Source organism: Phasianus colchicus, chromosome 21 (genome assembly GCF_987193195.1).
Source record: "Phasianus colchicus chromosome 21, bPhaCol1.hap1.1, whole genome shotgun sequence".
NCBI lineage: Eukaryota > Metazoa > Chordata > Aves > Galliformes > Phasianidae > Phasianus > Phasianus colchicus.
This window is the reverse complement of record NC_143456.1, coordinates 949,191-967,999: the sequence shown is the minus strand read 5'-3', so window position 1 is coordinate 967,999 and position 18,809 is coordinate 949,191. Positions and strand designations below refer to the sequence as shown.

The following is an 18,809-nucleotide window of genomic DNA, read 5'->3' as shown; positions in this document are numbered from 1 at the left end:
CAGTCCCGGTCTGGGGAGGGTCGGGGGGACAGCGCTGCGCAACGATGGGTTCTGCGGGTCTGGGCCGTGGAGGAAGGGGGTGGTGCTGACGCGGGGATCTGGGAGCGGAAGGATGGAGCGCAGCCCCGCTGCGAGGGACGCGGGGTACCGGCGGGCGGGCACGAGCCTGCAGCGCGACCTCGCAGCCCTTCAGCCAACCGTGCCCCGGGTGCGCCCGGCGCAGCGCGGCCGGCAGGGCGAGCAGGGATGCGCTCCTCATCTGCAGCGCCGCGCCCTCACGGGGAGCGCTCAGCGCAGGAGAGACGAGGAGATGTCGGAGCGCAAAGAAACGCTCCCGGGAACGGGACCCCCCGTGCAGAGCGCTGCGGCCGGGAGAAGACAAAAGATCACCGCGAGGGGAGGGAGAGGGGACGGCGGCGACTCCGCAGCCGCGTTACGGGCAGAGCAGCGGGGGCGGCAGCACCGGGGGCGGATTCTCCCCCCGCACCGCCCCGCGCCCCCCCGCGTGCCGCCCCCTCCCGTCGTGCCGCCCCCACCACGTGACCCCCCCCGCCGCTCCCAGAGGTCCGCGGGGCCGTTCCGCGCCGCTCCGCCGCTCTGCGCGCATGTGCCGTGCCCGTACTCCCCCCGCGCGGCCGTTCGGAGCGGGGAACGATGAAGGACCGCACCGGGGAGCTGCGCGCCGTGAGTGCGGGGCGGGGGATGCGGGGCGCTCCCGAATGGGGAGATGGGGAGGGGCTGCTCTCCGCCGCGTTCGCCCCTCCGTCGGCGCCGGTCCCCGCCGATCTCCGCGGCCACGGCGGCGGTGCGGGGCGGTGCGGGGTCGGGTCTCTCCGCGGCCCCCGCGCCCATTTTGCGTTTCTGTTCTCCTCGCTCTGCTGATGTCACGCTGCAGCCCCGCGGCGCGGAGCCGTGCGGGTCCCCGTGCGGGTCCCCGTGCGGGTCCCCGTGCGGGTCCCCGTGCGGGTCCCCGTGCGGGTCCCCGTGCGGGTCCCCGTGCGGGTCCCCGTGCGGGTGTGCGTCCCCGCTGGGAAATGGCTGGTCGGTAACAGCAGAGCCGACGCGCGCGGCTGTCCTCCCGGCGGGGCCCGCGCCCATGTCTGCCCGGAGCGGCGCTGGCGGTGCGTGGGGCGTTTGAGCATCTCTCGGTTCCTCTACGTGGTGGACATGAGGGGAGCAAAAAAAAAAACAAAAAAAAAAACGAAATAAGAATCTCCGGAGAGATTTCTCCTCTCTCCTGCGGGAGATCCCCGCTCCGTGGCAGCACCGTGTGCCCGCAGGGGCGGTGCGGAGCCGCTGCTGTGCCGCCACACGGCGCCGTTCGGGGACGGCGGCTCAGCTGTTCCTGTATAGCACCGGTCACAGTGCGGGGATAGGGTGGGATGGGGGAACCTGGATGAGGTGGGATGGGGTGGGATGGAGGAGCCCCGGCAGCTCCGTGCCCCTTTGGGCGGGCTGTGCGCTGCGCTGTGTGCGGTCGGAAACGCGCGGCTGCAAGGCTGCAGGCAGCACTTCGTGCGGCCACCGGCGGTATCGGTGTCTGTAGGTCTTCGGTGACTGTTGGTTGTTGGCTTCCAGTGGGGCTGGGAAAGACCCACCCCGATGGGCTGTCGGACTGTGCCTCCCACGAAGAGCTGCGCGGTGCGGTGCTCTGGGCAGGGCGGTGTTGGGTGCTGCTGGGCGGGCTCAGCGCCTGTCCCTGCTGGGCTGTGCTGCGGGGAACGCTGCAGAGATGCTCTCCTTCGGGCACAGTGGTGAAGTTGACCAAAGTTGCTTTTTGTAGCCCTGTTCTCTATGTGAGTATCTTTGTGGCCCATGGTGCCGACTCTTGATACACAGAAGGCACCATTAACCCCAGGAATAGATCGATTTACTTTTTTCAATGCAGTATTCCTTTCGTTTTATAACCCTCTTGGCGGCATGCCATGCTTTCACACTGTCCTCTGCAACCTGAAGGGTGGTGTTAGTCATTCAGCCCTGCTCCTTCTGCTGCCTGCATGGGCACCAGGACTGCTGTACGGGAGCAAGATTGTGGTGGGGTAGTGGGGAACAGCTAAGCTGCTGTGCTGGAGGGCTGCAGCACGCCGTGTCCCTTGGTGTGCGGTGGAGGCTCAGCCCTGCCCTTGCTTTAATTGTGAGTGTCTTTGCCTTTGTGCGAGCTGCTCGGAAGCTGTACAAATGTTTGTTTTGCCGTGTATTTCCCCGCTAACAAGATTGCTCAGGAAATATGCAAAATGATCACTACGGGCAGAATACGTACAGTAAGGCTCATTAAGCTAAGTACTGTGATAAATTGCTACTTCCAGAAAATTATGTGTGTTAACAAAAAGGAGGAGGGAAGCGCCAGCGCCGGCCCCAGCAGCTGCAGTGGGCACAGACAGCCGTGGGGTCAGCCTCAGAGCAGAGCCATGGAGAGCAGACAGCAAACGGAGTGGTGCAGCTCAGGAAACAGAAACAAAGCCGTGTGCTGTAAATACCAGCCCAGGCATTGGGCCAAGGAGAGCGCTGGTACAGAAACATGGTGAGAGCCATCTCTGGAGCAGGAGGGATGGAAGGGCTGCAGAGCTGCTGCGGGCAGGGCGGCTGTCTTTAATAGATGCTCAAGGTGGGGCAGAGCTCGTGGACTGGCTGAGGCTGGTGGGGATCTCTGTGCCATGGAGTCATAGTACGGTTGGGTTGGAAGGGACCTCACAGCCCCTCAACACCCTGCCTACCTCCCCTCCGCCATGGGCTGGGTGCCCCCAGCTCAGGCTGCCCAGGGCCCTCCCATGGCCTGGGGCATCTCCAGGGATGGGGCACACGCAGCTCTGGGCAGCAGTGCAGCACCTCACTGCCCTAAGTGAAGAATTTCTTCCTCACGTCTAACCTAAATCTCTCCAGGTATAAAACCTCTTGTCATCTAACTATGCTCCCTGATAAAGAGTCCCTTCTCAGCTCTCCTGTATGCCCTGTTAGGTGCTGGAAGGCTGCAGCAAGGTCTCCTCCCTTCTCCAGGCAGAACAGCCCCAGCTCCTCAGCCTGGCTCCACAGCAGAGGTGCTCCAGCCCTCTGAGCCCTCCTCTGGACCCGCTCCAACAGCCCCACGTCTTTCTTGTGCTGGGGGCCCCAGGCCTGGACGCAGGACTCCAGGTGGGGCCTCACGAGGGCAGAGCAGAGGGGGACAGTCCCCTCCCTGCCCGCTGCCACCCCTCTGCTGATGCAGCCCAGGCTGCTGGCGGCTTTGTGGGCTGCACACTGCTGGCTCAGGTCAGCTTTCCCTCCTCCAGAACCCCAAGGCCTTCTCTGCTTTTGAGGGCTGCTTTCGAGGAGTTCTTCCCCCATTCTGAACACATACCTGGCATTGCCCCTACCCAAGGGCAGCACCGTGCACTCAGCCTTGTTAAACCTCAGATGGTTAATGTGGGCCCACTTCTCAATGTTGGGTGGTCCACGCAGGGACACCCACAGTGGATGCCCATGCACACATGCAGGCAGCTTTTGACCATCTCAACAGAGGAGACTCCAAACCTCTATGCCCACACAGCACAACAGTGCTCCCTGATGGTGTGGGGAACTTCCTGGGCTGCATTTTGCTCCCATCCTGGCACTGGCATTTTCCATCCTATAGCGCTTCTGCTGCAATGTCTGTTACAAATTCTTTAGCATTAAGCCTTCCTTTTGTCTTCTGTTGCTTTCAGATCTTCCAGTGGGACCTGTCAGACGTGCAGCATGCGATGCACAAAACAAATGTTCATTTTGCCAGGAGACGTTTCAGCTCTGCCTTCTGGGAGGGCTGATGTCTCTCATGGATGGTGCTGTTTCCTTTACAGTCTAGATGAGAGCACCCAAGAAATTTCATCACTGTGTTTATAGCCAGCAAAGTCTGATGGGAGGGATGCGGGTGTTGCAAGCTGCATTGGTTTCCGTGTCTTTCCCAGAGAAGTGAGCTGTGGGAAAAAGCGGAAGGGGAAGCTTTCCATTTCTCCAATGTTTCAAAGTAAATCTGTGTTCATAGAATCATAGAATGGCCTGGGTTGAAAAGGACCACAATGACCATCTCGTTTCAACCCCCAGCTACGTGCAGGGTTGACAACCACCAGACCAGGCTGCCCAGAGCCACATCCAGCCTGGCCTTGAATGACTCCAGGGACATATTTGAGGGAGGATGAGCAGGGAGGGTCCCTTGGTGGAGGCTGTGAGGTGGAGCTGTTCTGAGCTGCAGCCCTGCCTGTGCTGGGGGATGGAAAGCACCTTCATGCCATGCTCTGAGCTATTGGTACCCATAGTGTGTCATTGAGGAATCCTTGAAGGCTTTGTGGTATCATGGATGCACCTGGCTGCCCTCAGCAGCCGGGTGGGATGGAGCATGCCTCTTTCCAGAAGGGCTCTTAAGAGTTGGCCAGAGCTCTAACAGAGCTGTTGGGCTTCACGCCAAAGGTTGGTAACATAATTCTGCAGTGATGAAAATGAACACCTAAGGACAAAACTCTTGGAAATCTTGTTCTCTGTTGTGCTATTGGTGTTGGAAATTGGAAGCACGATGACTCATGTGGGTGTTGGTGAGTGATAGTCAGTTTTGCCTTCAACTTTTATTCATTGAAAGTTGCTGGTCTGAAATACTGGAATTGGACATAACAGAAGGGTCCTGTGGGAGCTGCCTGGTGTGAGTGCCAAGCTGCTCTCCATCACATTTGAAACGTCGTGGCTGAAGTCCCTGGGGACTGGAAAAAGGGAAACATTGCTGCCATATTCCCATATGGGGAACTGCAGGCCTGTGAGCCTCAGCTCTGTGCCTGGCAAGACCATGGAGGAGATATTAAGGCACAAGGGAGATGAAGTGACCCCAGGCACAGCTTCAGCAAGGGCAGACCATGGCTGACTCTCCTGGTGGCCTTCAGTGATGGAGTGATGGCGTTGGTGGGCAAAGGGAGGGCAGCTGGTATCACCTGCCTGGACTTCTGCGGAGCCGTTGACATGGTGCCCCACCACATCCTTATCTCTAAGTTGGAGAGATATGGGTTTGAGGGGTGGGATGTTTGGTGGATAGGAATTGGTTGGAAGGTCACAGCTGGAAGGCTGTGGTCAATGTCTGTGCCAGGTGGAGGCAGGGATGAGTGGTGTCCCACAGGCTGCTGCTGTGGGACCTGTACTCTTCAACACCATTATCAGGGACATAGATGATGGGATTCAGTGCACCCTTAGACACCAAGCTGAGTGGTGCAGTGGATACAACAGAAGGAAGGAATGGCATCCAGAGGGACATGGACAGCAACCCCATGGGAACCAACCGAGGTTCAACAATTTTCAACAATCAATCAGATGTGAGGGGAAATTCTTCACCCAGAGGCAGTGAGGTGCTGCACGGCTGCCCAGAGCTGTGGGTGCCCCATCCCTGGAAGTGTCCCAGGCCACGGATGGGCCCTGGACAGCCTCAGCTGTGGGCACCCAGCCCACAGGGCTGGATGGTTTTTAAGGTCTGCTCCAATCTGAGCCTTTCTGTGATAAATAAATGATGGCCTACGTGCTATAAAATGTCTAGGGCTGTGAAATGCTCCATTTATTATGCTTCCTAGCTGTATTGTATATATGTAGTTGCAAAAGTTTCGGAGCCCAGACTGTTGATAGCACGAGCCGTGGTCTCAAGTGACTGCGCTCTTTGGAGACCATCCTCAGCTCTAGCAGCACCTCCTGAATAGCTTCTGGCAGCACTTCTCCCTCTGGGCTCCTGAACCTCACTCGGGCTGTGGCTGTAAGGTACAAAGGGTAAGCAGAGCCCCCAGCAGGAGGTGGTTGGTCAGTGGCAGCAGACTGGGGTGCTCAGAACCATGTTCGTATGAAGCAGAGCTTCAGTGACCTGCCCTGTGCTCCTGAGCATGGCAGAGCTGCACGTGCAGCCGGGCTGGGATGCAGCCTGGTGTCTGTGTGCGTTGTGCCGGTAGGCTTTTAAGATGGCTGAGAGGAGATTTTTCTTGCAGTTCATCACTGAATTATTCTGACCTCATCCATCTTCACAGCGACGTGCATGGCCAGGAGCTGGAGCTGCACAGCCAGTGAAGGATGGCAGGAGCTCTGTGGCTGCTGAGGGGGATTCTGGGGGCTTCTGGGCTGGGAGGCAGGAAGAGCCAAGTGGTTTTTGGACATGTGTGTGCAGCTCAGCAGCCTGTACTGCAGAGGTGTCCATTCAGTGAGAACGGGTTCACCATGGAAGGGACGATGGAGAGCAGCAGCCTGCATTTCTGAGGGAAATGTTAATTTAATGGTCTTTTAAAGGGGGTAGCAGCTGTTGTGGCCTTTTTCTGAGCTTCTGTGCTTCCATGAAGCTTGCGTTTCCTCCTGCGGTGATGCGGGGTGGCACGTGGTGCTGGCCCTGCAGCCATCTGACATGGGGTGGCTGTGGGCTCCGGCTGTGTACTGCCCGCTGCTGGCCTTGCTTAGGGAGGGGTTGTCTTGCAGGACTGGGGCAGCCGGCAGGGGTTTGTGCTGTCCCCTGGGCCGCTGAGCCCGCCGTGCCCTTGTGAGGTTCCTTTGCCGGCTCCTCAGATGCATCCGGATGCGGTCAAATCGATCCGCAGCGCTCACGGCGCAGAGCAGGGATGAGCTTGCGTGTGGCTGCTGCAGAGATAATAGAGACCTCGTTACCGTCATGCCACAGCTCTCCCTGCCTGGGGCCTCTTGGTTTTCAGTGTGGAGCAGCAGGCTTCCAGCCTTTTCACTGGGGTTTGTGCTTCTCTGCTGTCTTTCAGAAATGAGGCTTGGTTGAAGCAGAGGGATGTAATCTGCTCGTTAATTAATGTATTAGCAGCGTGCCGATTACCAAATGCTGGGAGCTGGGAAGCATGGGATGCTGGGCACCTTCCCCAGCCCTGCTGTGCCTCATGGTGCAACTCTGCCTCCTGCATTGGCTGCTCCCTGCATGGTGCTGGGGCTGTTGGGGTAACAAGCTGACCCCACTTGGATCTAGACCAGAGCTTCACAGGTGTCTGGCCACTGCTTGGGGAACTTGGGGTGCCCACACTGGGACATCTTTTGCAGCAGCTCTTGGTGAGAAACCCACATGCTGTCCCTCGTGTCAGTGCTTAGGTTTCCATGGGGAATTTTGCTCAGATTTGTGTCTGCTTTGGCAGCAGTGTGAGGGAAGCTGCTTCAGCCCTGGGGTGACGGCGCCTGCAGTGCAGTGCTGTGGGAGTGAAGCAGGCAAGGTGTGACCTGTGTACCGAGCTGCGCTGCCGGGGATCGCTGGGAGCTGAGGTGTGCTCTGCCCACCTGGGGACAGCTCTGTCCTTATGGAGTCCTGCTGAGCCCCACAGGTATCTGGGGACCGCTGCTGCTCCTTGCCTGTCCCTGGGGCCGGGCAGTCAGCTGGGCGCTGCGTGCTGGACGTGGCACGGCACAGAGGGTGCTTCCAGTGATGCGGCTGGGACAGATGGTGCCCTTATGCAGCCCGCAGTGACTTTGTGGGAGTGACACGTGCCCTCCCCGCCATCAGGCTCCATCCGTGTAATTTCCTCTTCCCAGCCGGGCTCTTGTGCCGCTTTCCCTGCACACAGCAGGGCAGCACTGCGCTCAGTGCCTGCCCTAAATAACAGCACATTGCGGGAGGGGATGACAGAAAGGAGCACAGGGGGACCTTTATGACCTCTGGTGCTGTTTGGGGTTGCACCAGCACAAGGAAGACAGAAGAGGTGCTCATTGCATGTGCTCAGCTGCAGATCTCCCCCGGCTCTGTGCAGGACTGGGGGGCACCAGGCGGCCGCTGCTGGGCGCGGGGTTTCCCCGGCTGTGCTGCAACGCCGTCTGTCTTAATTAGCGGCAGACGGTTGATGCTGAAAATGAAGCACAGTGCAAATGAAGTGGGATTTGTGGTCACGTGTAAACCAAAATGCAAACGTGGATCCCAGAGCATTTTGCTGGCTTTGGGAGATGATGCTGTAACTTCTCCTGTGCTGCACTGCCGGGCTGGCTGCTGGAGCCTTCTTCATCATCCCCGGGGCTTGCTGTGTGGCCCCATGGGGAATTCACACCAGTGGGGGAGAAGGAGGGCAAATGGTGAATTCTGGGCTTCCAGGAACCAAATTGTGGGTGGGCTGAGCTTGGGAGGAACCTCTAGAACCTTTGGTCCTAGGCTGGGTTGCTCCATACCATGTCCAGATGGCTTTTAAGCATCTCCAAGGAGGGAAATCTGTGGCCTCTCTGGGTGGCCTGTGCCGTTGCTTGGTCACACACACAGCACTTCATTGTGTTCTGAGAAACCTCCTGCATTCCAGTGCCTCTTATGTTGGCCCTGGGTGCTGCTAACAAGAGCTTGGTTGTGTTCTCTTTGCACCCTCCCTTCAGGTACTAACAGACACTGATGAGATCGCTCTGGGTCGCCTCCAGCCTAAGCAGCCCCAGCTCTCCACCTGTCCCCTTAACATGGTGCTCCGAACATTGAATTATCCTCGTGGCCCTTCACAGGTCTCTCCCCAGTGGCTCCAGGTCTCTCTTGTGCCAAGGATGGAGATCTGGATCCAGGACCCTCATGCTGGGCAGAGGGGAAGGGTGACCTCCCTTGGCTGGTGGGCACTGCTTGGCCTAATGCAGCCCAGGATGCCATCAATCTTCCTTCTGGGAGGGCACATCACTGCCTCGTAGTCAACTGCGGGCCAGCTGAGCATCTCTCCTCGTTGCCTGCTCTGTCCTTTGGAGGGGGATGTTACCAATAAGGAACCCCAACATGCAGGGTTCCTAGAAAGGGTTTGTGATAATCTCTGTGATAGTGCTGTGTAGGCACTTCCTTGCTTACCTACAGGTGCTGGAGGTGACTCTACTTAAACCCCATTTTGTTGATCCTGTGAGACCTCCATTACATGGTCTCATCCCTCCTGCACAGAGCTGCTGGTTACTCCTCCTTGCATTCTTGGTGTAACGCCTTCCTCATGAGGTCAGGCATTGCATCCTCCTGGCAAAGAGTGTCTTTTCCTTGGTTTGCCAGGTGGGTCCCATCTCTCCGAGTGGATGGCCTCAGCACAGGACCTCAAACCCTGCTGCCAACAGCAGATCTGCAGCCCAGCATTGAATCATGCCCTGCATGTACCCTGCTCCACATAGACAGGGCTGGGGACAACGTCTGGTCCGTGCCCCACAGCTCTGTCATCCTTTCTGATGCTGGACACCCTTCTTTGTGCCCACGGATGGGTCTGGGCAGCAGTACTGTTCTTTGGCCTATTGGGGCCAGACTGTCACTTACATCTTAGTAGCTCTCAGATATCTTTGGATATGGCTTTAATGGCTACCAAAGCAAATGGTGCCATGAGCAGTGGCTAGAATGGAAAGCTGGGGTCTACTCTAGAGGGCTCCACCCAACCCAGCCATCCTAGGTTGGAAAAACAGTTTTCAGATGGAAAAAGCTGGCTGTCACCTGGCATATTTCACAGTGAGAGGAATTCTGTAGATCCCTGCTGTCTGTATTGGCCAGCTGTGTGCATGTGTCAATGGACCGAGGGCAGTGAGTTGCTGTGTGGCAGCGTGCAGTGTGTGGCAATAATTAGATGAACAAAGGCAGTCCTCACTGTTAAATCTTCCCCATTCCATTTACTGCTTCGAACAGAGTATGAAGAAACTTTTCTACCCCATTACTTTTCCATTTCTTTCTGTCATCTATCTCCTCTGGATGGTCTTTTAAATGTCTCCATATACAGAGGACATGAAGGCTGTTATTTTTCTTCCCACTGTGAGTTTGTGTTCCCTGCCTTGCTGGGACACAAGGTGATGATGACACGTGTTACTCCAGAGAGGCCCTCCCCTATTCCCCTTCCCTTTACCTGCTGAGCTTTTACCAGTTTGAATGTATTTTCTGTTCTGTCCCATCTTTCCCATGCTCCGTAACATCCGCCCTGCTGTCCCATTCCTGTTGTTGCAGAGCTGAGGACAGCTCAGTGAGCACATGCAGTTCTCCCATCAGGTGTGTGTGGCTATTGTGAGCCTCCTACACTCGCCACAGCAGGCTGAGGGTTGGCACGGCCTGCTGCACAGTGATGTTCGTCGTGTCCTTATTGCTGGAGCCGGACGCCATCTGCTCTCTGGAGCTGCCCGTGGTGCAGCAGTGCTGTCCCAGCTGCTGGGAGCTGCTGAGTGAAGGGGCACCTGAGGGGAGCTCCTGGGTGGGTCTGTCTGTTTGCAGGAAGAACTCATTGATCCTTCTCTCTGTCTTGTTGCAGGCGAAGGACAGTGATGACGATGATGAAGTCACCGTCAGTGTGGACAGGGACCGCTTCATGGATGAGTTCTTTGAACAGGTGAGAGCTCTCATTTGTGATGTGGGTTCCTAGGGCAGGTGGTCCAGTTCAGGTTGGATGTCCTGCCCTGACTGATGCTGCTCTGCTGCTGCTCGGCCTCCAGGTCCCTGGGCTTGCACCGAGCACTGAATAGCGGTTGCCACACAGGTCTTCCCTGACCCAAGGGCTGCTCCTGTAGAAAGCAGCGGGGCAGCTGAGGCAGCTGACTGCTCAGTGGGAGCATGGGAGGCTGTGGACACAGGCTGCCATATAGGAGGCTTTCTTGCTGCAGCATGCATGCCTCCAGAGTGCCATCAGAGCAGACAGGTTCTAACGTGTCTCCTGAAGGCACCTCTGCAGAGTAGCACTTTCTGCATGGGACTGATTTAATTTTGTGCCTCGTTACCAAACAAGAGGCTGTCTTATGGCACGTGGGTGGCAGTGAGATATGCATGTGGTTTTTTAGCCTACCCTTAGCATGGCATGTGTGTGGGGAGTGTAGAAATGTATCTGTGCAGGCAATGGAGTGTGGAATGAAAAATCTGATATGTGGTTGAATGAAGATTAGCAAAGTGGTGGTGTGAGTTGAAGAAGACAGAGCTGAGTGTGTGCAGGCAGAGGGCACAAGCAGAGGTTCCCAGTCTTGATGATGCTGGCTCACTACCTCATTTCCTTGAGGTGCAGGAAAGATGCCAGCATGGAGAAACCTCATCTCATTTGGCCTTGCTGCCACCACAAGTGAGGGACAAAGAGGAGTCCTCAGCCCCTGGAGCAGAGGCTGGGGTCTGAGCCAGGGCTGGTACAGCCTGAGCCACGTGCTTCATGTCAGAGCTGTGGAGTCTGGAAATTCATAGATCTGATGCTCATTTAAACAGGCCCTCGGTGCTTCTCATTTTATCACAAGGACCCAGAGCTTATACTGCTTTGCTCTGACTGCAGAGCTTGTGATATAGAAAGCTTGATTTCATGGCAGCCCTGCAGTGTGAAAATTCACTGGAAAACACTCGCCCAGGAATACCTTTGTTAAAGGTCAGATGTGCCATGGATGCCTTTCAATAGCTTCTCATGGTAGTCTTGTGTTCTTTTCTGTCTCCACAGGTGGAAGAAATACGAGGGTTCATCGATAAAATCTCAGAGAATGTGGAGGAAGTGAAGAGGAAGCATAGTGCCATTCTTGCTTCACCCAACCCTGATGAGAGTGAGTGAGCTGGGAGCTGCTCATGTCCCTGCTGGCCGTGGGGCTGCTCCTGGGCTGAGCAGATGGGTGGAAGTCTCCTTGTCTACAGGCAGTGATGTCTGGAAAACTCCATTCCTGAGGTGGCCAATAGTTGTGGGGGTCTCACATTGGTGGGCAGTGCAGCTCCACTATGCTGCTCTCTCACTTCCCCTCCTCAAAAGCCCGGGGGAGAGAATATGAAAATGAATTGATAAGGAGAGGGAGATCACTAACAGCTACCGTCATGGGCAATACAGACCCAGCATAAGGGAGGCTAATGCGATTTATTGCCTATTACTCACAGTGACAGTGCTGTCAGTGACTACCACTTGTCCTCCCTTCCCCTCTGAACAGCACAGGGGAGTGGTGCTGTGCTCAGCAATAGGGTGCTCTGTCTCTGCTGCTCCGCTGGTGCCTCTGCTCCATGTGAGGTCCTTCACAGCTGCACGGGGAGATCTGCTCTGCCTGGTGCCCGTGGGCTGCATGGGAACAGCCTGCTCCTCACACTGCTGGGAGCCAGGAACCTTGCTTTGTGAGCCCAGTACAGCAGTCCATGTGAGAGAAGGATGAGACCTATACAGAAAGTAGAAAGACTCCTGCTGGCTTTCTGACCTTGAGAGAGAAGGTGAGGTTCCAGAGAGGCTGGTGGAGAATTCCTGAAGGACAGGGCAGCATAGAGGCTGAAAATAGCAGTGGCAGTTTTGAGGCTGGGTGGCTGCTTTCTTGCTCTGCCCAGCCCAAGTGCTTGTTCAGCATCCCTGTTTGTATCTGTTACACCAACTGCAGGCAGAACAGGCACAGCCCGCGCTGACTCGGCATCAAGAGCCATCGGTGCAGCCCTGTGAGCCGCAGGTGTGCGCTGCTGGCCCTGTCCCCTCCGTCCTTCAGGACGTCTCATTGCTGACTTGAAGCTGTCCCAGGTGCAGGCTGTGCCCTGGCTGCCAGCTGAGGTGCTGGGCGGTCATTGGAGATACTTGGTGAGGGCAGCTGGTGTTCTCAGGACGGGGACTTTCCAGTTGCAAAGAGGAGCACCGCGTCTCAGGCTGCGGTTTGCCCGTCCTCTAGGCTCAGTTGCTCTGTGCTTGCAGTGTAGGATTTAGCAGTGTTTCTGTTCGGGTGTTGTTAGGAAGGAGCTGTTGCTACTTTGCTTCCTGCTGCTGGGCACACTCAGCATGCAGCAGCCTGCTCAGCACTGAGCCACTGCTCCAGCTGCAAAGGGCACTCATGGCCTCAAAGTATGATCTATTTAAAAGTCTGAGATCTGCAGCGAACAAGATACTGTGACATTGGTGTGACTTCTAGAAGCAGGAGCATTGGGAGTGCTTTGGTTTTGTTTTACAAAATTACCTTGCCTTGGTATTGCAGAAAATTCAGCATGTGATGCCAGAAACCATTTGGGCAGCGCAGAGGAGCCTCTGCATTGTTAAGTAATCCATGTTTTGTAACACTGTCGCACATGGAGAAGGTGCAGTGGGGCTGACCAGGTGCTCAGTGGTAGGTAGCAAACCAGGAGGTAGTGGCAGATCAAAAAGAGCTGAAGCTCGGCCTTGCATTTTGGTTGGTGTTTTAGGAGTTGAATCCTTGGGAGCATTGCCTCGGTGCTTCAGCATCTTGTAAGACCTCCATTGCAAAGGTGGTGGGAAATGATTCCTCTGAGTTTCAGAAAAAAAAAAATACAGACTTGTAATTGCTGTCTGGAGGCAGCTGTGCTGCTGGTGGTGCTGCCTGGCTCTGTGTGTGGTTTGGCTCCTGCATGAGGAGGTGCAGAACAGCACGGGGAAGCACACGCTGGAGCTGCCCTTGGGGCAGGGCTTCAGAAGGTGGGAGCAGAGCTGGGCTGATAAGCTGGGAAACAGATCAGCGGTGGTTAGAGATGCTGCTGGAGCACCAAGAGGATGGATGGATGGAGGGAGAGAGGGAGGGAGTGGTTGAGTTGTTTGCAGGGCATCTAACAGAGGAGAGGATTTGCTCCTGCCGGAGCCTGCCTTGTGGATGGCCGTGCTCAGGCAGGTCCAGGTACTGCCCCTGTGAAGTGGAGGGGTCAGGGCTCAGTGTGACAACTGCCGTGCCTGCCTGTGTGGTGCCAGGCTGCACTCATGTCATCGTACTCCTCTCCTCCCTCCCCTGGTCTCTTCTGGCTGCACAGACTGTTCTCAGATCTGCAGTGCCGCTGCCGCCTGCAGTACCGCTTATTTTGGTGCCCTGTGGGTGGGCATCTGCCTCGCTTTGCCATCGTGCCAGTGAGGTGGGGGGGACGGCAGCACCTCCCTGCTGGGCAGCTCTGCACCTGCTGCAGCTCCACCTGCAGGCGTGGGCGCTCGGAGGGGCACTGGAGCGGCACTGGAGCTGTGTGCCGGCACAGAGGGGCTGCTGCTGCTCCTCTGGGTTGAATAAACTCCTGCTAGATCTGTTCTTAAAATCCTTCCTGGAGAGCTGCTGCGTCTGCTGCCCCTCGTGGGGCTTGAAGCAGGCCATTAGCCTGGCTGGTTGGGCTGGGCTGGTTCCCAGAAAAGGTGGCTTTGAATGTTAAGTCACCTCACGGAGAAGGATTAAATGATGTTTTGCTGGAGCTGTCGGGAGGGACTTCTGTGCCATTCATCTTCTCAGCACACAGCTTTCCTCCCCTCTTCCGTGCCCGCAGTTCCTTGGTGCTGAGTTATATAAGAGATGCTGTTTGGTGAATGAGTTGCCTCCAGGAACATAAATCTTCAATCTTAAGTCGTGTCTTTCAGCATGTCAGTTCAGCCCCTCTCTGCAGGCTTCAGAAGACCCGACAGATATCTCAGACCTCGCAGTGGGTCTGTTACTGCTCTGCAGTGGGGCAGAATTTCCCCTGGTGCAGCTCCCAAGTCTTTGCGCAGCTTTGTTTGAGGAGAGGTCTTATGTTCCTTACAGAACATCTGATGGCAGAGAGCTGTTCCAGGTGGTCGAGGAGGCAAATCGTAGCTGCTGGGCTCTGTGTGACATGTTGAAGCTAAGCTGTCTGCTGCTAAGAAGGCAATTTTGGGTCATCTCAGTGCCTCAGCGCTGGCTGTGCGCCTCTGAGGGGGCTGTGTGCTTTCACTGTCGGTAACCTTGCTGCTCGCCAGGTCCTTTGACAGTGTGTTACAGCCGGCAGCCTGCTCTCCGAGCACTGGGGCAAAGCACAGGTCCCTGCCCAGCATTGTGCCACACTGTGAACGCCCGCTGTGTGATGGAGAGGGCTGTGCCCAGGGGTGCTCCTGGCTCTCTGCATCACGCCTCTGTCTCACACCAAGATGCTTTCTATAACCCTTTTGTGCATTGCTGCGTTTCTCCAGCTCCATCTTGAAGTAGTTTTGTCTCTTGTTCCAGTAATTCCTGTTGAAGGGCTGCTCCAGGACTTAACCTCCAGTGGTCAGGATCCATCTTCTCATTTCCAGCCTGAGTCTATTTATGATCAATTTAAATACCAACGTCATTGCAAGAACAAATATATTTAGCTTAAATAGCTCTTTGCCCTTCTGGCTTCATCCTGTTGGGTCTGTGCCTGTTCATTTTGGAAGGGCTTTACACAATCTCTGCTCTTTCCCATCCCCTGCCACCTGTCCCCGCCAATTGCTGGGGGCTGCTCTTGCCCCATGGAGCTGTTTGCTGTAGCAGAGCTGTATCCCCGTTTTACCTGGATGTCCGTGCACTCAGCCCTCAGCTCCTGCAGCTTGGTGTGGTGTGCCAGTTTCCCCTTTCCTCATGCAGCTGTGCTTTGCTTCTGTCCCAGTGGTGTGCCACGTCCTGGACAATGCAGCCCCTTGCATGCCCAGGTTTATGGTCTCTGTTTTCTGCTCCATCATCCGGAGTGCTGCTGCTGGGTGATCTGCCACACTGAGTGAACGCAGAGTAAATAGCAATTAACTGCAGTCTGATTCATTGGCAACATAAAAGAAACCCAAAAAACAAACAAAAAAACACCAAACCCAATTGTCTGCTCTATGATTATTTTGGGCTTAATTTAGACCAAACGGTGGTCCTTCTGGAAGATGTGTGCGTGGCCTTTGCAGAGCTGCCCCTGGGTGGGTCTGCATCCCACACCGTGCCATGGGGTGGGATGGGATGGCATGGCAGCAGGTGATCCCTCCAGCAGACAGCATCCAGACCCAGCAGCACACGCTCCACAGCTGTACCTCGGCTTTCTCTCACAAAATCTCCTTTGTCTTGGTGTTGACAGACAGGGATAATCCGTTATTTGCCAAAATGAGTTTAGTGAGGCTGAGATGAGCAAGCTGTAAATCCTGTTACTGGGGATTACGTGGGCACTGCTGCACATTGCAGGGCTGTGGGCTTTGTGCTTTCCAGGCACGCTAAGAGCAGGAATGCAGGCTGTGGCCATGGCTGGGACAGCAGGATGGGGCCGGGGACCTTGCAGTCATCCACAGCCTGCAGGGGGTTACAAGAACTGGCTTTGCAGAGCTGTAACTGTGTCCATCCTGGACCGTGGGTCGATGGATTGGAAACAGCTGGTGGGGATTTACTGATGAAAACCCATCTGAGATGGGGCGGCTGGAGAAATGGCTGCTGTGTTTCAGGTGAGAAGGAGGAGTGGATTGAAGTGGAAATTTTAGGCAAGTGGTCTAGGAGGGAGCAGGGGAATGGAGAAGGACATCGGAATGCTGAAGAGGTTGGGAAACATGGAGAAACACTAGGAATCCTAAAATCGCCATGTAGAGCAATTTTCTTTTGATGCGCCAGCAGCAAGAAAGGTGCCATCGTTTGCGGTAATGGGAGAAGTGCTCCGTTTCTGTGCGGGGTGTGGGGAAAGGCCAGGCGACACGTTGGTGGGAGCCCAACCTGAGCCGTTCTGATTCCCCAGCAGTGGAAGGAGGCTCCCAGTTCCCTTCGCTCCAGGTGACGGGACGGCGCAATCCGTGCAATGTCGGCCGGAAGCGGCTCCCGTTGTCCCCCGGCTGTCCGGGCTGCAGCACGCCGCGCTCCCCTCCTGCGCTCCCCCTCCCCTGGCGCCGTGCCCCCAGGCTGCTGCTGACCCCGCTGCGCACTGCGGCTGCGCTGCGCCCGGACGTTCATGCGGAGGGACAGAGAGCCCGGGGCTGCGGGGGGGATGCGAGGAGAACGCTGAGCGCAAACAGAATCTGTGCTCTCGGCTCGGAGGGGAATGTTTGATTCGGTGCTCAGAAATAGTACGCAGAAGGGTGGCCTAATACTACGGCGTGGTAAAGAAATAAATTATTTTTAGAGGAAGATTTGGAAAATAATCCTGCTTGTTTTCCAGAAAGCTGTTAATACCGCGCTGAAGTGTATCTGCTTGAATTGCTGCAGTGTTGCGATGTTGTTCCAAATCTTTCAGCGCTCGGTTTTGGGAGAAAATATTCACACAGAAAATATCTCCCCGACCTCCCTCTTCCCCCAGATGCCGTTCGTTTATTGCCTTCCGTCGCCGCCCACCCGCAACACGTCGCTCCCGCCTACAGTCCCAGCACGGCGCTGCTTTGCTCCCGCTGCTGCCGTGACTGCGGCCGGGGATGCTGCCCGGCGGAGGGGCGGCTGCTCTGCAGCTGCACGGCGGCACTTGGGAGCGCCGAGCACCAGGAAGGTGGTTAATTGCTGCAGGGGACGTTGCTGCCCGCTCGCTGTTAACTGGGAGCCCTGCAGAGCTGTGCCCTGGCAGCGACCAGACCCGGTTTGCCCCACGCTGCCTCTGCTGAGCTCTGCAGTGCCGCTGGGTACCCCGTTGCTCACAAGGCACGTGGGTGTCCACGCAGGTGTCATCAACCTGAGCAGGGTGTGCAGGCTGTTAGGAGAGCAAGCATCTCTCTTTCCTTTCTGCCCCGGCCTCGGTGCAGCGCTGGCTGCCCATGCAGACACTGCAGATGGTCTTGCAATATGTGTGTCCCTGGGCTCTGCCCTGCTGCCTCTCTTGGGGCTGAGGGTACTGGAAATCCAAGCTGCTGACTTAACCTTTGTTTAGAGGTTTAGAGGATAAACCTTTGTTTATTCTGTTGCAGCTCCTTGAAATCTGCTTCTGACCACGGAAGAGAAGGAGGAGGTATGAGCAGGGGCTCGTTGCAGCTTCTCAGCTCGTAGATCACGTGGTGAGAGCTGCAGGTGTACCATGCTGTGCAGCTGCAAAGTGAGTCCCACCTGGGGCATTGGCTGTCTGGGTTTTTGGAGTTCACCAAAAACTCCAGCAGTTGTGAGGGCTCAGATAGGGGTGAGCTTTGTAAAAGCTTGACCTGCTTGGGATTAACAGTGAATTAGCAGCTTGTTCACTAAGGTGCAGGCCCTGGTTAGCAGCCTCCCTTTGTTTGCCCTGGTGTGCCTTTAATTCCCAGCACGTGGCATGGCTTGGCTTGCCCATGTGTGCTGCGTTCCACCCTGCCGCCTCCGGGTGCAGATCCCCTCACTGTCCCCCCAGCCAAAGCTCTGCAGCGGTGTCACTTCACATCAGCGGTGATGAAGCAGCTGCGCTGCGGGCTGTCCTGCCTGTGGGAGCATCTCCTGGCCCATGCCATCTGGTGGCCGTGGGGCAGAGTCCCACCGTGTAAGAACCCCCTCCTGCTGGTAAGCTCCTCTCGTGTACCTGCAGGCTGCTGTGAGGTCTCCCCTTGTGCTCATCCCTTTTCCTTCACCCAGGTCATAGTTTGCTTGGTTGTGTTTTCTGTTGTCTTGGGGGAGGTGCTCTGACCAAACCCCTTTGCCGACATTTTGACTTGATGAGGTTTTTAATCCCAGTGCCCCAATCCTTCCCCCAGTGCCCATGGGTGCTGGATTACTGGGCTTTATGTCTGCTCACTCTCCTGAGCAGGCTCGTGGTGCTTCTGATTCAGTGGGGACTTAGTGTACATCATCGGTTCTTATTCACAGAATCACACAATTAGAGGTTGGAAAAGACCTGTAAGATCATCCAGTCCAACTGTCCGCCTACTGCCCATATTGCCCACTGAGCACATCACTCAGTTCCACATCTGCCCTTTCCTTGAATACCTTTGTGGATGGTGATGCACCACTTACCTGGCAGCCTGTGCCCCAGTAGTGCTGGTTGTGTCACAAGAGATGGCAGTCGCATTTGGGATGGCAGCTGTTGGGGGGATGCAGAAACTGTCACTTAATCTGGATGTCATGGTGCGTAGGGCTTGGCTGTGGGGTCATTTGGGGTCTTGTCTTCAAGCAGCTGCAGAAAGCTGGGCATGTTGTGGGGCTGCTGAGGGTGATGGCCAGGTGACATCCCGCCTTATTCACCTCTGTTTTCCATCACTCTGCTCAGCTGGTGCATTTCTGCCAGAATGGAGCTTACAGAGCTGGTGATCAGCAGCTGATCTGCTTCAGTCTCCCTTTGCTCCAACAGCTCCAAAAGGAGTGGTCTGGGCTCTGACTGAGCAGGTGGTGTAGCT

General features: G+C 56.2%; 1 protein-coding gene across 2 annotated transcripts in view; it reads left to right on the top strand.

Moving 5' to 3' along the window:
• The first annotated feature begins 524 nt into the window (after nucleotides 1-524).
• STX1A (syntaxin 1A) overlaps nucleotides 525-18,809 on the top strand; it is a 45,476-nt gene continuing 27,191 nt past the window's right edge. Inside the window, exons 1-3 of one of the 2 annotated variants that reach the window (XM_031591988.2) lie at nucleotides 525-684; nucleotides 10,176-10,253; nucleotides 11,331-11,430. In XM_031591988.2, coding sequence (XP_031447848.1) covers nucleotides 655-684; nucleotides 10,176-10,253; nucleotides 11,331-11,430 — 208 coding nt within the window. In that variant the 5' untranslated portion in view covers nucleotides 525-654. The remainder of the gene's footprint in view (nucleotides 685-10,175; nucleotides 10,254-11,330; nucleotides 11,431-18,809) is intronic. The other variant, XM_031591989.2, reaches the window with a different exon arrangement.